General features: G+C 36.4%; 1 protein-coding gene across 1 annotated transcript in view; it reads left to right on the top strand.

The window, feature by feature from the left end:
• Nucleotides 1–11610, top strand: part of zgc:92140 (uncharacterized protein LOC447854 homolog) — a 28516-nt gene extending 16906 nt beyond the window's left edge. Inside the window, exons 3-6 of the mRNA XM_020940111.2 lie at nucleotides 5923–6008; nucleotides 6978–7042; nucleotides 7552–7612; nucleotides 10439–11610. Of these exons, the coding sequence (XP_020795770.1) occupies nucleotides 5923–6008; nucleotides 6978–7042; nucleotides 7552–7612; nucleotides 10439–10480 (254 nt within the window). The 3' untranslated portion in view covers nucleotides 10481–11610. The remainder of the gene's footprint in view (nucleotides 1–5922; nucleotides 6009–6977; nucleotides 7043–7551; nucleotides 7613–10438) is intronic.
• Nucleotides 11611–16716: the final 5106 nt, after the last annotated feature.

The raw sequence follows: 16716 nt of genomic DNA, 5'->3' as shown, positions 1-16716 counted from the left end.
AATGCATGGAAAAGCAAATATTATGATGACCATGGTAAAAGTCATCTGTAAAACTAATTTACATTCATTCATTTAAATGCCATATCAGCCTTAATGAGTAATTTAATGAGAGGCGTGCACAACAAGCAGATCATGCATATATTATAAAGCAGTTTTTCTACATGATTACATGAAATAGTAAAATGAACAAAATGACACACAGACTGTATAAAAAGCATTGCAAAGCAGCTGGAGAAGATTAGCATACTACCAGGTTTATTGAGTAAAAAAAATGTCTGGTTTAAATTATAGGCCCATGAAATTCTGTCAAATTGAGTGATGTTTTAAATTTGCATCTGTCATAATAAAATTAACATCAGACATAAAATTCAAGTATTCCCACCGATCTCAAGTCTCAAGGGCTCGATCAGTTAAATATTTAAAATCTTGGATCACTACATTTGGCAGTCACATCAGTGACACCTCAAATGTGCTTCAGAAACAAAGCTGTCTGAAAAAATAACTGTTAATAATGCTTATACCTTAGGGAATATGATCTTGTTCAAAGATAAAACATTCCAGAGAGTTTGTAAACTTTTTTGTGAACACAGTTATGAATTTAAAACCAAAAATATAGCTTAAGAGGTAAGACTGGGTATCATTAAGAAGTCTCAATCCAGTTCACTGTCGATTTGACACAATTTCATTTGATATATTTCAAATCAATTCAGTGCGGTTCAATCAAAAATAAAGGCTAAATCAAAGGCTGTGATACTAAAAACCATTGCCTGTGCTATGAATATGAAATACAGTAATTTTAGTCATCAATATATGATATAAACATCTCAAAATCATTTGTATAACCAAGTTTCCTTCCTCTAAACAAGCAACAAAACTCTGATGATATATATCGAGACTGCAGCCCATGATAATGATACCATATCATCTAATTAAATGATCCGAGATATCTCAATTTCTGTATTTTTGCACACCATTTAAGAGGAGTGTGTGGACTAGGGGTGTAACAATATCAAAGTTGAGTGTACAGATTCTTGACACCATGACCAAAAAACTGTGAAATCCATCATTCATTTTCATTCTTGCATGTATTTATGTGTGACCATCACCATCCTGAAATCTAATTACACATATGTGATTTGTCTGCACACTCCATGCTCTCTGCACAAGCCCTTACAGTGTTGAGGCTCTCCCTGCTGCCTCTTTGTTGATTGAATGGACAGATAAAGCTGCTCTTTGGAAATCACCTGCCATCACATCACGTAATCACTCACAGTCTGAGCGCTCCGTCTTCACTCAATTTTGTCAAGCGGTGAAACGTTGCTGTTTTGAGTTTTTCTCAAGTTATTAATCAAAATCTACAATGCAAAACAGAAGAGATGATTGCTCCTGTGAGTTATTATATTACCTTAATTATGCGAACAAATGATTATAATAGAGCAATTATGTTAGCCTGCTTTAAAAATACTTCTATACAATAGAAACTTTTGGGTTGACCTGATACCTAAGTCATTACTGTTCAACCCTGGATACGGACGATTTGAAATGACATTATCTTAATTAGCCCTCTAACCACTTTTCTTATTTTCCAGGCATAACATTGTTAGATTTCATTTATTAGATAATATCTTAAATGTTGGTAAATATTTATGACCTTTTTGTATCTAGTGGGAGATCCCTTCTGCTCATCTCCTTAGAGATGTTTTAGCTTTGCCTGGAATATTCCCCTGTATAGCAATAAACATATCTATCAGACATTGATTCATTTACACGTTTTATTGCTCAAAACTGTGATTGGGTCATCTCACCACAGATCTGACCTGTAACTTGTCTGCTTATTTCTATGGAGATAACTTTAATGCCAATATGTGGAATATTCCAGGCAAAGCAACATAACTTATAGGTCCCATATAATACTATTTTCTGATCTATGTTATAATCTCTTTCCTCATCAAAAAGATACTTGGAGTTGTGTTTCGTTTCATTCACACATTTAAGACACAGCTGTTAACTTGAAAACTACCACTTTATGACATCACATGATGGAACAGAGTATTTTGAGTTTTGGAATAATAACTAATAATTAAGGATTACTGAAACACATGAAACTAAACCCAACTCCAGGTATGTTTCTGATGAGGAAACAACATTATAACATGGCTTAAAACTCACACGAGTCTATTATTTTGTGTAATATAGGACCTTTAACTCTACCAGAAATGTTACACAGTGCACCTTTAAGCCCAAAATGAGAAAGCTATATGGGATAAACACACATTGGAATGTACTGAATGACATAAACAGTGGCCTTGAATCAGCAGAACAAGCCAAGGGCAGCATTGTTTGTATTGAAAGCTGCTGTGACACAGGCAGCGTCAGTACCTTAAGGTCAGCTCTGGCCTCTAATCAGAGAAATGAAGATGTCTGAATCACTGCTTCTGTAAATAGTTCTCCTTTCATCTTCCCTGCGCTGATGGCACCGCTCCTTCTCTCCCAAAGCAACACATTGACTAACCCGTCTGTCATTTCTTCTGACAGACACACACACTTACATACAGTCTATCTAAAGCAGGCATGTCCAAACTATGGCCTGGGGGCCAAGTACGGCCCTGAGACCAGTTTTTCTTGGCCGTCAGGTTTCCAAGTGAATTGATATTACCTTATGTAATACTTTTAAATGCAAGTTCTTGTAAATCCACCTTAATAGAGCCAATAACAAATATTTAGTGTGTCTATATGATGATCAAAGCATGAATAAAGGTCTAGTATCACGTTCTAGTCTGTTAGAAAATACACATATTAGATTTACTGTATTAACCACTAGTCCATGGCCCTCATTTTGCCCTGTGTTTTGATATGAGGCCCTTGATGAAAAAAAAGTTTGGACACCCTTAATCTAATGCAGGAACACTTCTGCACCAGACTTATTGAAACCAGTGCTGTGATGAATATTGATTGAAAAAAGCTTTGATCTATCTATACTCAAATTAAGTCAACAGGAACAATCAGCGCATTTATTACGACTTTTGAACAATCAGTTTACTTCCCTGTTCCTGGTCCATGGCAATATGGTAGTTTTCCTCCTATCAATTATACGGAGAAGTGTCAAGATACAGATATGCAACTTTATATATAGGCCAATAATTGTTTGTTATTCTTATTTGAATCATCTTATCTGTTTTTAGAGAAACTGGGCCAAAATATATATTCCAACTAGTTTTTATTACACAAAATTGATCCAGATTTGCTGATTACATATTTTTTTATAAACATGTATGTTGAATAATGGTTGTATTTTTATCCAGGAAGCAGTTGTAATAAATGAAGAATCAGTGCTAAAATCCCTTGTAAAGTACAGCAGAGCCACAGTAATTCAGCATCCCTCTGCAGCTCTTAGCACTATTTACTGAGCAGTGTATCTTACTTAGCGCGCCTGTGTAGTGTTAGCAAAACGTTTGTGTGTGAACAAGCCCAGACAGGAGCTGCGGGGCCTAGACTAGTTTACATTCCTCAACTACTGCAAAAGTCACATGCATGTTACTCTTCTCTTATTATTTTTCATAAACTATAGAGCAGATTTCAATAAGACACTCATGCAATCAGGTTCAAAGGTAGGCGTGAAACATATTGGAGGCCACAGTGGATTTTGCCCTGGCTCTATCAGGGGGCCGTTCTATCTGTTTACCCACGTCTGTGCCAAAGTGTGCAGCCGATAAGCTCTAGAGGTGAATGTTTGTGAGAGAATTATCAGTCTACAGTACTACAGGCAGCAGTCACCAGAAACATGCACATCCATGTCAAGGCTGGAGGGAGTGCACTTTACTGTACATAAAGGTGCAATGTTTACACTGGGTTTGAACTATAGTGGAGGTGGAGGGACTGTTTTACATTGGAGAGTAATGGCTTCACACATATAACATAAATGAATGAATACAAATCGTACACAGTGGTAAACCTATGGTATCAACATTTCCATGTGGACAATGTTTAAATTATAAAAAAGCCCACCAGATTACTACCTTTGATACTATGGACTGCTTCTGGACATATGAGGGATCACATCCACATTTTAATAAACCTGCTGTAAATAATATGCTTTATCTTTAGTCCTATTTTGGCAGGCAAGGAAGATAAGGACTTTTTATTTCTTGTGTTATTCGCTGATGTTATGAGAATGCTTAACCTAACGTTCCATAATTCATGTATTTAGTTATTGCTGAAATGGGAATCTTTCATAAGTTTATATTCCTTTTTCTGCATCTAGTTTCTTTAGATTAGCATTAAACCATTTGTAATAATATATCTTGGATATTGCCTAGAATTGAAGCTAATGATTCCTCCTATTCTTGTTATGAGGCCTCTGTGCTACAGTGGAGCCATACAGTCTTATGAAAGTGCCACCACTCTCACTGTTACTGATCCAGTCTTAAGCGTTTAAGCTCCTGTCGTCAAAAAGCTCTCAAACTCATCTTTAATCCTCTGCTCCCTCTTATCCAAGTCCCCTCCTTTCTCTACCCCTTGTCTCCTCTGTTTCCTGTTTTACAAGACTGTAAGCTAGATTTGTTTATCTCACTTGCTTTGTTCTCAGTTTGGTTTTTACTTTTCTTGTTCAAAAATATATTCTGGCTGTAGTGATTTGGTACTGTAAAAGTACGACATTTTGAATACTTAAGATATTTCACCCACCCCCATATTGTTGCAAAGTCACATGGTCCTGTGACAATATGTTTATTTTTTTATTACTGTATTCTAAGCACATTTATGCTGTTCTAAGCTCAACCAGGTACATGTTCTTCCTCCACCCTTTCTGTTATTTGGTTAACCTCTGTCATGCTCTGAATGAGTGACGCAAGGATTTAACCAACCACAAGGAAGTGGGCTATCTCAGAAAAACATTAAGTTTTAGTTCCCTCTTAAAGACAATAAACAAATTGTCCAAATGAATCATATTGTGTAGGATCCCCATTAGTGCAGACAAGCTGACGCTGCTCTTCATGGGGTACAAATAAGATATTTACACAAAATATTTACATTTCAGTCATGTATAAGTTCATTATTACAAAATGGAAAAAAAAAATAAAAATAGTAAAAAAAAATTCACTACGTACACTGACAACATATAAAAGTTCATTAGTACAAAATGAATAAATACCTTTCAAGACAAAGTATTTCCAATACATCTCGCTAGACCATATCCAATGTAGTACCTTAATAACTTAGTTCAACCCATTTTTGATGCCAAGAATTGTCACTGTAATAATTTAAATCTTCTTTTATCCTCAACTAAAGTTAATTCATCTGGAAGTAGATTCCTTGTATACATGGCTCTGTATGTGAAAGTTCTTTTAATGTTATTTGATTTGACTTTTGATGGCAGGCATTTTCTTGCTGCAGCCTGCCTAGTGCTGTAATTACGTTTTTCATAACTAAATGAGAGGTTTTGATAAAGGATGTGTGGATGTTTTGCTGTCATAATATTTTTAACAAAGGATAGTAATGAGTAGGATAATAAATCTTGCACTGATAATCACATTTCTTTCTCAAGCATGACCAGGTGCCAGTTCTATAGTCACAGCTCAATATACGCTCATCTAATAATTGTGATGTGACCCACTCCTCCTATAATGTTTGAAAACCTATTGATAAAACTTAGGGTAGGATTAAAACACTCTGGATATTGACAATTTACAATAATAGCCACATGTAACTGTAATCCACTGTGTATGTTGACATCTTACTATCATATTTAACTGTGAGTGATCATAATGTTATTGTGTGTTATTTGGGGATTGCCCTTAATCTGAAATCAATTCTTTTAACCACTCGCATCAGTAGAGCTTGCTTTAAAGTGCTCTGGTGTTGCTGATAAACCCAGGTTGTTTATGCCCTTTTCATCTGTCTTTAATCTTGCCTCTGTGTCCTCAGATGAGTACAAGCTGAAGGGAGTGGAGGAGGTGAAGTACATGAGAGGGGAGGAAAACCGAGTGAACGCACGCAACCAGGAGAATCTGGTGAGACAAACAATGCACACTCAAATCAAAACTGCTCATCTGCAAAGCAACAACTCTCGCATACAACACTATTGTCTTAAAGATAAACAACTTTTCTGGTTGATGGTCCACCACCTGCTTGTCTCCGTGGAGATGATATTGATTTGCCAAGAATGTTCCACAGTATGGCAAAAATCTATAATAATCTTCATGGAGACAATCAGGTAATGCACCCCCTGCCAGAAGTTGCATTGTGCACCTTTTATAAAACGCGCAAGACGTTCTGGCATGTGTGGTATCTAGGCCTGCTGTCTCCTGTATGACCTGCTCAAAAATAATGGTTTGAGTTATTTGACCTAAAAATGCAGCTGTAATCATCAGTATCACTATTGGCCCCGAGAGCACGAAAGCCTGTCCAGATTTACAAGGAGAAAATTAGCTGTGAAACAAATAGCTGCTTTTCATTTGTGGTTATTCAGATTAGACTGTCTGGTTTAAGGTTTTTTTTACACAGGCTACTGGAAATGTTTCACCAGTAAACACATCTAACCTAAATGCTTAATCAGGACTGGGGGTGTAGTCAAACTGGAAAAGCTGCAAATTCAAATGAACACACAGTAGGTCCAGCGCTTAAGGCATTTAACTGTAACTTAGCGTCATTGAATGTGTACTAGTTTTAAGAGCTTTACCCACAAAACAGTTTGACATGAGACTAGATTTATTGTTAAACTTAATAGTAATAGCAGACATTATTGTACAAATCTATTGTCTTCTATCAAAGGGACATTATTCTTGAATGTCAGAATTATTAGACGAACAAAGCATCTATTTAAAGTCAAGTTTTGAACTTGACTTTAAATAGATGCTTTGTGGTTTTCATTGACGCTATGTTGTGGTTTGTATATTATGTCACAAACATCTGCGGATATGAAATTCTTTCCAGTCGTTGACAAATACAGAAATTAAATGTATCGTTTTGATATTTTTCAGGAGAAGAGCAATGCACAGAACAGGGGCAAACTGCAGAAAGAAGTCACTACTTCAAACAAAGCCAAGTAAGTCATCCTAATTGCTCAGTTTTAGATCTAAGTTTCTTTAAAAAGCTATCAAAGTGTTTCTCACATCTTTTATTTGGAGTAGGAGGGTCTCTTTGCACAATTCACGCCAGGCATTTCCTGTTTCCCAGTTTGTAAGCATTTGCAGACAACAGTTTTTGTTTGATTTTGGATGCTCTTATAAACTGCTAAAACCATTAGACAGCATCGCATTGTGTTAATATTATGATGTGTGAAGTAAAGTGTGATTTTTAATATTTTTTCCTAGTCTGGCTTTTGTCTTAACGCCCTTGGCCAGCCCGCGAAGATCTGTGTCTGAAAATATCCACAGTCTTTTCTTAATTACAGCCTTGTTAATGAAAGAATGATTTAAATTCATCAACAGCAGGCATACACAGACTATTGTGTGCTAGGCTGTGTTCTTGGTCGCGTGGGGGGTGTAATGGAAAATTCCCATGATATGTGTCGTGCCTCCTCCGACTTCCTCTTTCCCATCTCTTGTGTTGCAGTATTCACACGTCAGAGAGCCAGCAAGAGTTCTTCAGGATGCTGGACGAGAAGATTGAGAAGGTGAGGCTAGTGGTTTCATGATACTTTATGTGCCCAGTACAAATCCTAAGAGCAAAAAATACTGTTCATTTATTAAACAATACCAAAAAGTAGTTGACAAGAAAGAAGAAAACAATAATAAATAGAATCATCATTACATTTTTAATTACCACCATTATTACAAATGTTACTATCAAGCCAGAAAAAGTAGTGGTGCAATTAGTATGTTTTACTGTTAATACCTCAGTCAGTTTTGTACTTATTCTATTACTGCTGCTGCAATTATTTTAGTAAGTGTTACCATGAAGCAGTAGAAGCCAATTTATATTTAATTTTGGCGCTCAATACTGACAGTGATATTTTGGAGTAGCAGATTAACATACAGACCAAAATGACAGGTGTTTTTATTAGGGTTGTACCGATACGATACTGGTATCTGGTATACTGGTGAGGATATTGACATTTTTGATGGATTGGTTATTGATTCCAAGATATCGGTTCAGTCGATATGTTTTGATATAAAAGATGATTTATTGATTCATGCTGGTCCAAAACACCTTGTATTATTGAAGCTATTTTGTAGTTCTTTGCACTATTATCAGCTGATATCAGATACTGGCGTATACTTAAAACCAAAGTAAGATTGGTATCAGAACAGAAAAGGGCTGGATTGTTGCATCCCTAGTTTTTACCATGTTTTTTCAACTGATACCAAAATATTTTATAAAATGCTCTCACAAAGTACTTGAATAAAAGTAACAACTGCATGCACACCCTCATAAATCTGCTTACACTTCCAGCTGCTCTTAGAACCACAAACTGTATACAACACCAACAATGTAAATCACCAGATCTGATGTTTTTAAGGTTCAGCCATGTTATGGTTAGGCCTCCAGGAAATTAATCTAAGCCAATGTTTTGTCCCTAAACAAAACATGTGTGTGCCTGTATGTGCACAGTCTATGGTGAGGGGGTGGTGTGGTCTCAGCTTAAAGAAACAGCTGAGTCTCAAGATTTAAAGAGACAGGGCCTATGTAAACAACCACACGAGGTTATGAGTCCACTTTAAACCTAAGTGTGTGCGTGTGACAGTGACCAGATGAGCAAACTGTCAGGCTGGGCCAATATCCATTTACTTAAAGAAAGTTATATGGGTAGAATTTGGAACTGAGTGACAAACTTTAAATATTTTACAAGTGGTTTAGTAAAAATGTTTGTAATATGTAGTAATTTTGTTTCGTCTTCGTCTTATTCCAGTATGAGCTTATGGTGGGGCATCCTTGCACCAATTTACTTCGTATGGACACACTGAATAATAGTTTTGAATAGGGCTGGGCAAAAACAAACTTTTTTTAATCGAGATTAATCACATGAGTTCGAGCGATTAATCGCGATTAATCGCATGTTATATGCAAAACCAATTAATGAATTAAAAAGTAGAGTATAGCGCTCTTTTATTGGAAATGTAAATGAAAGAGCCATACATTTGTTGTGCAAACAGCATTTCTTTCACAGGGGAATCCTCAGAGCCTTCAAGGTATTCAGGGAAGGCTCAAGAAAAAATATTGAATGGACATTTGTACTACTAATATATTTATTGAATATTTTTTATGCTGTGAGTAATGAACACTACACTAGTAATAATTTCTAGATCAGTGTTATAAACTTGGACTGATATTTCTTAGGAAACAAAGGGTTCAATGGAAATGGACCAATCACATTTTTTCTTCCAATGGTATCTGGGTAAATCAGTTACTCCAGCACTGAACTAAAGAAATAAGCTCAGCTCAGAGCCGGTGCCCGCGGCCGAGTCCGCGGCCGGAGTCGGAGCCTGCGGCCGGAGCCGCGGCTCGCGGAGGCTCGGGCACGTTGCATCTCACGTGGTCAGAAAAAAGTGAAAAAAGTGTCAAGAAAAGACGTCAAACTTAAAGAAACGCTCGCGGTGGACTTTTTCAAAATAAAAGCCAGTGAGAAACAGACGTTTACAATAAAATAAATAAATAAATAATAAAAACTGCGTTAACGGCGTTAAAATAATTGTTTCGTTAATGACTTAATTAGTTAACGCAAAGTTAACGCGTTAACGTGCCCGGCCCTAGTTTTGAATAATGTTTTTTTTTTTTTTTTTTACTATTTACCATTACGCTCTATACTACCAAATTATTAAAATACTTTATAAAGGCCTTTCACAGTGATTACTATATTGTCTAATCGGTCAATAAATAACACATCAAATATTTGTTTTGGTACAACTGGTTTAAGATGAAAAGTAACATCTATTACTCATTATCAATACTAACTTCATTGTGCTATCTTATTTTTGCACTTCACATTTTATTTACAAAATGTTTAATTTATAAAGGATTCACTGAGATTATCCTGCTTTATTATTATGTCATTAACATAAATACAAAATAATATGTAAATTGTCTTATGTATTTAACAGCTGTAAAGAGTAATTTTGAAAAGCTGATTCTGTTACTTCTGCTTACTGCTTTTAAGTATTGTACGATATTGTTAATTTAGATATTTTTGTAGTTATATCACACATTCAAATGTATTATTGTGACATTCTTAGTTGCTATTAAAAAATTGCAGTAAACGTTTTGAAGTCTAATTTAGAGTTGTCAGTACATTTTGATGTGCACTTGAGTTTCTAACGGGGGGGGTAGGGGGGTATTCATTTGATTGAATAAACAAAACAACATGAAGCTGCCCACCTGCAAGCTCTCAGTCTCTGTCACAGATGCACCACAGTGCTCATTTCCCTCTATAGCCCATTACCGCTCACATAAATTAAAATATGTAAATTTTCACATCTCATTTTATGTATTTATTTTTCTACAGGGGAGAGACTACTGTTCGGAAGAAGAGGAAGACGGGACATAGCACAAAGGCCCCCCTCCCAAAATCTTATACCCACTGTGTGAATGAGTGTAACTGAGAGAGAAAGTCCGACCAGTGTTCAACCTATGGGACAAGACGCTGTTTGTGCTTGTATGGAACATGTGTATATTTTCTGAACATATGACAGAGATAGTATTTTAAAACGCAAGTGTAATGAATGGGATTGAAGCAGAGAAGCCCTCCTCACCCCTGGAGCTTAAAGACGGCAGAGTGTTGAAGGGGTAAAGACAAGATGATTAGACAAGGACTCAGTGATGGACATTGCTGTGATCGGCGTATTTGCCACATGACGTCTGACAAAATCATTTCTCCCTTCGAACAACATTATGTTCTTTAGTGGCCATCTGTCTCACTATATCCGATACAAATGACTACAATCGGCTACCCAAGTATGGAGGCCAAGATGGGACAAACTTGGTCAAGATGAAAAAAACATGATCAAGGTGAGATTTGGCTTTTTCATTTTGAAGAGCTGAATGAACAGACAATGCCTGGGTGAGGGAAAGGGGACATAGAAGAATATATTTGGGATATTTTAACAGAGTGTATGGAATTGTAAGGTGGTAATTTTGCCTGCCTTTTGAAGTCACAAACCTGTATTTTTTATTTTTTTTACTCCGTTCCAATCATCTTAGTTTTTTTTGTTTTGTTTTCTTTTTCTTTTTTTTTCTTTTGCTTTCGTCGTTGTGTGTCCTCATCATTGTTGCACCATGGTATTTTGGCATCTGTGTCTCAGCCTGTCACATCCTTCTTTTATTTTCAAATAGCTCGGCCCTTTTTAGAGTTATCCTTTGTACATATAGTGAAATGATTTTAATTTTGCATGTACATATTCACTGTCCACGCACTTTCAATTTGCAGTCTTCTCTTGATTTCACCAGCAGACTGTCATGTGCTTTGGTCAATATATTTTAACATGCTTTTTGCTCTATTGGTCACACACATGCAGTCACACACTGGACTCTGGGTTGAGCTTTTTAAAAATATGGGAGGACACACAGGTTGCCATAGAGACACAGATCACGTTTTCTGCCATTTTTATTGGTTATGTTTTGTTGTATTGTTTTGAATACTTTTTTTCTATTAAAAATAAAAACCGCAGAAGCTCTTAAGAGGAGTGTGTCGTATTTGCTGAGTAATTTGAGGCAGAGTCACGCTGTCGGTGATCTCAGCAATGGGAGGTCTATTTTCTTGTGGTCACGCTGCTCAGAGCCACGCAGAGAGGGAACATGACCTAAGACTGGGAACGCCTCCTGCTGACAAATCGTGAGCATTGCAGCTTCACATATTTAATCCATGGGTTTCAGAATTACGGAAAATTAGGACCATGCCATATAAAAAACAACAAAAAGTATCTTAAATTATAATTTAAAAAAAACATAAACATATCTTTTGAATGGTAAAAGTCCTTAAGTTGCTGTAAAATGTTAGATTGTTACTACTGTTGATATTTCATTAATATTTTTAGAGCTACAACTTATAAATAAAACATATTCAAGAAATCGTAAATATATTTGTACAATTTCAAAAACTGACTTTTTATTCCTACTTATTATATTCTATTTTACAAACTCTAAAATAATCAATATTCAGCAAAACAGGTATGAGTAAAATTATAGGGACTTTCCATAACCTAAAATAATCGCTGAGTAGGATTATCTTAAAAGTGCGTGACTTATTACGCAGCCTATAACTGTGTATTTCTCAGCGCACAAAATGATTCAAAGCTCAGACTGATCAATATTGCACAAACATGCGCATACTGTATACTACTAGTCTACTGTAGATCAATATTAACCCTTATATGGAATGTGAATATCTTTCTATGACATGTTTTACCTCCTCTGACTCAGATAGGGGGAACATAAGGTTACAATCAGCCACCACTGCGCACATAAGCAGTGAAATGGTCTCACAGGGGTAGAGCTCGCAGCAGGCTTCACCTACTCTGAGAAATAAAACATGCTTAAGGCAAAGACAAAAAAGAAGAGAGAAAGGGGAGCAAGAGACTGATGCTGACTGTTAACCTCTAGACAGGAATATGGGCACCAAAATGTTCTTTCCACCTTGACGTAATGACCAGTAAAGACCCCACTCCTCCCTCTCTGCTTGTGGATTTGAAATAGAGGCTAAACTGTTGGAGTGCTTATTAAAGTACAGCGTGTTCTTGGCACTAAAAGTGGCAAACCTTGTATAAATGTGTCCCAAACATAACAAAAATTGAGTCCTGCTGATGAATAGTTTTTGGTGCAGAGGTGTCTAAATGTTTTTAAAGGGGACACATTTGTGAGAAGAAGCCCATACTTACTGATTTAACTGGTCTATGGGAATAATAATTTGGCATTTTCAAATACTTACAAGTAAAGGGTCTAGAGAAATAGAAGACATCAATAGCATAATTTATTTTACATCCAAGTAAACCAATTCATTTTACAAAATGTTCACTATAATTTACCAATGTATTTAAAGCGTAGTTACAAGTGAAGATGTAACCCCATATACTCTTGCTCTCTTACTCACTATCACTATGTCACTATAATTACTATATCATTTTGACAGATGAAACTATTATATTTTGGGGTCTTTGTACTATTGAGACATTTTTGGACATTTTTTTCCTGCAAAGTTATAAGATTTGAGGTTGAATTATGAATTAAAATCATAAACTTTCTGCTAGATATTTATAGTAGCTCAATATAAGATTTCACAATTTTGAATACTTTTGCATTTAGAATACATTTTGGGGATAATCTTGCTTCATGGTTTAGTTTCAATATCATCATTTAATGTCTATATTTACTTCAGCAATATACAACACTTCTCTTTACACGCTATAACGCTCCTAAGCGTTGAAAAGTATTGAAAGTAAAAACAAAAAACAGAATGCTACATAAGGTAGATGGTTTGATGCGGGGACACTTTTTTACAGAAAAATATGTCCTAAATTTAGTGTGACATGACATTTACTACTGAGATTGCCAACCTTATGCCAGATTTGATGTGAAAGATGTTGAGGAAATGGACTGAAATCTAAGCTGAGGGCTAAAAACTTCCTTTGTGTAGAATCAAAGCCATGGATATTACTGCTCGACATGTTGCCAGTTTAAACTGTTGTTATTCCATGGTATATTTACAGAATCTGCCCCCATCTTAATTCATGCATAAATTGACATAAATGTTAGGTAATATTTAATCTGTCAATCAATACAAAGCAATAACAAGTATAGCTGCAATTTTAATCTAGCTACCGGGAAACATCTGATTCTATGCATAACATTTACATACAAAATGAGTGCATATTTTTTTGTTTTTTTTTTAAGCAAATGCACAGAGAGGAAGCATACCCGCACCAGCTATGAGTCAACAGTGAGAGGCAGAGCTGTGTGCCAGGGTCTTAATATCTTCCTGGGTGTAATCTACCTCCGGCGGCTCCAAGCACATTCATTTAGAAACTCGACAGATCCTCACTCTTAAAATGTCTTTCCTTCTGCCTCAAACACCTCAACTGCCTCTCTTTCCAGTCTAGCTAAAATTGTATGTAACGGTCCTATACTTAGAAAGATACAAGTCAATATGGGGAGGCAGGGGATTTCAAGGGTGCATTAGATGTATTTGCATTCATGTCATACGCCCACAGAACTGCCCTACTTAAAGCCCATGAAGCTAATTGTTTAGTAGTCTATAGTTCATATATTATACATGGATCTGTCTGGATGACTGCATTTATCGATTGTTTTATGCTTAAGCTGTTTTTCAAATGCACTTGATCTAGTACAACACTGTAACCTCATGCTGGCCATTGGTGGTAAAGTGATGATGATACCAAGAATACTTTTTCATTTGGTGAAATTCAGAATACAGTTACTTTTCCAAAATCAAAGAAATACTTGCAGGTACTTCAACACACAATTTAGGCTTTGCATGGTATTAATGACAAACCCACTCTTACAATGTGTGTGTGTGTGTGTGCAATGTTTACTTAGACATAAATTAAACAAAAACAACAACAACAATCAAGTAGTTTGTAATTATATGACATGTTTAACACTATAATATGATGTGACTTGATTTAAAAGTATTCATAGTATTCAGAATACAGTACCCTAATTGAACCATGTAACCGAACATGTTACAAAATATATTTTAATGCAGATATTTGGTATTTTGTAACTAAATGCATTTCCAAAGTATCCTTCCTATCAGAAACATCACTTTAAGCACCCATTTCAAGTTATTTGTTTAACCATATATTTTTGCAGCTTGTTATTATAGAAAATATAATAGTAGTATGATGATATACTGCCTCTCACCATTTCACCAAAACTCTAAGGACATTTTTGTTGGATGGTGCCACATTTGCCGTCACTTCCCTATGTAGATTACCTGTTGTCAGGACAGCAGAGTTCCTTCTACAGACCACATTTGAAGAATATTGAACAGAAACACTCAAAAAGAGCAGCACTTTCCAAGATGGCCCCTTTCATCTAAGTCACGATCTGCACATTTTTTACATTGTTCCCACTTCAAACTCGAAGACAAAATGTTCACATTCAAGTGAATACGACCCACAATGGAGATGTCAGATAGTGCTTGACAAGTGAAAATGCTCTCTGCAGAGTAAATCATGAAAAACATTATTATTTCTCAGCTCTGCCCTGAATCCTCCTCTTCTTCTCCCCTTCTGTTCTATGCGAAGAACACTACCCCGAGAAAGATACGACTATTACTGCTTCTATCACCAGCACCTGTCTATTCTTCTAGCAATTGCTGGAGTAAGTGCTTCTTTGTAGTCTGAATCTTACTCCCTACAGTGCCCACAGTATTTAGGTGAACGTAAAAGACCTTCAGAGGATGAGTCGAGGACGCCCCCTGCTGGAAAACCTTGATATGGCCCAAACGCACGCATAACTCCACGGGGATCCGTCTGTCTCTGTCTGTGCATGATCAAGTACAGTCTATTAAGGTTGTACATCACTGTGACATCCACACGATAGAGCCATAAAGTCCCAACCACACACATACTTATGCACTTCATCAGCTGAGAGCAAACTCCAGACAGGGCCAGATATCCATCTTTAACCAAGCATAGAGTGTCTGTTAATAAAAACTACTTACAGAAATTATGTTTTTTTTAACATGTTTCCATTATTGTAAATACATTCCAAGTTCGGTCTATGTTATTCCCAATGGACATTTTTAATTTAGTGAGATTCTACCATTTGAACTTAAGTTTTACCAGTCTAGCCACGCACAATTTAACAAATGAAAAAGCAGAGCCGCCTGTAACATGTATTTTGCCCAAACAGATGATACCGCTCGGTGCCCTTTGCCGGGCCAGCGTTCAGTCACAAAAATGGAAGAATGGCCCTGTGTCAGTACCAAACCACAATTACAAAGCAGATGTTTCGCCCTGACAGAAAACTCGGGGCACTTATACATAATGGAAAAGTAGCATGGAGTGGCCCTGTGTTAAAGCTTGAGTTTCAGCCAGGCGCCTAAAACTGTCTGTAATGTTTCTGTTTATTTAGATACTGAAGCTCTGTGAATGAGAATTAAAGAAGGATATGAACATAAATATGAAATTACACTCAACTGTTATTGTAAGGATGATCTTATTTTTCAGGATGATGGGTGATTCACAGAAGCAAAACATTATTTTATTAGTAAGAAACATACCACAATTTCTTCCTATAACCATTAGGCTATTTTCTAAATCTGTGAAAAGTCATACTGACTGGACAGTTCCAGCTAAAATCATTAAAATAAACTTCATGCCTTTTCTAGTCATAACAGCCATCTGTGGGCCACAGATGACTTGACCTCTGACCCCATAAAAGCACAAAAGGTCAGGGCACAGGTCAACACACCCCTCCTCAACAGGACTTTTACGTTTTCTGAGGTTTGAGTTTGGGTTAGTTTACTTTTAGATGCTTCATTGGGAGATGCACTAGGGGGAGCCAAATGGACATTACCAACACCAAACATAAGAATATGTGTATTCACATCATTTCAGATCCAGTCAGTCCATGACAGTGAAGAAGGAAAAAATTACCAAGTGGAACTCATCCTTCTCAAACAAACAGGACTGAGGCAGGACACAGAAGTGAGCTGGCTCTGTCTCCCCTGCCGCACTGCTATAATTAACTTGTGTGACTGAAGGGTTACTGTAATCACAACTGAGTATACAGTTATAATATCATAATAGCACGTCACAGATG

The sequence above is a fragment of the Boleophthalmus pectinirostris genome, unplaced genomic scaffold (assembly GCF_026225935.1).
Source record: "Boleophthalmus pectinirostris isolate CB_2022bp ecotype Guang Dong unplaced genomic scaffold, ASM2622593v1 HiC_scaffold_7, whole genome shotgun sequence".
Taxonomy (NCBI): Eukaryota; Metazoa; Chordata; class Actinopteri; order Gobiiformes; family Gobiidae; genus Boleophthalmus; species Boleophthalmus pectinirostris.
This window is presented reverse-complemented; position numbering and strand designations above follow the sequence as displayed.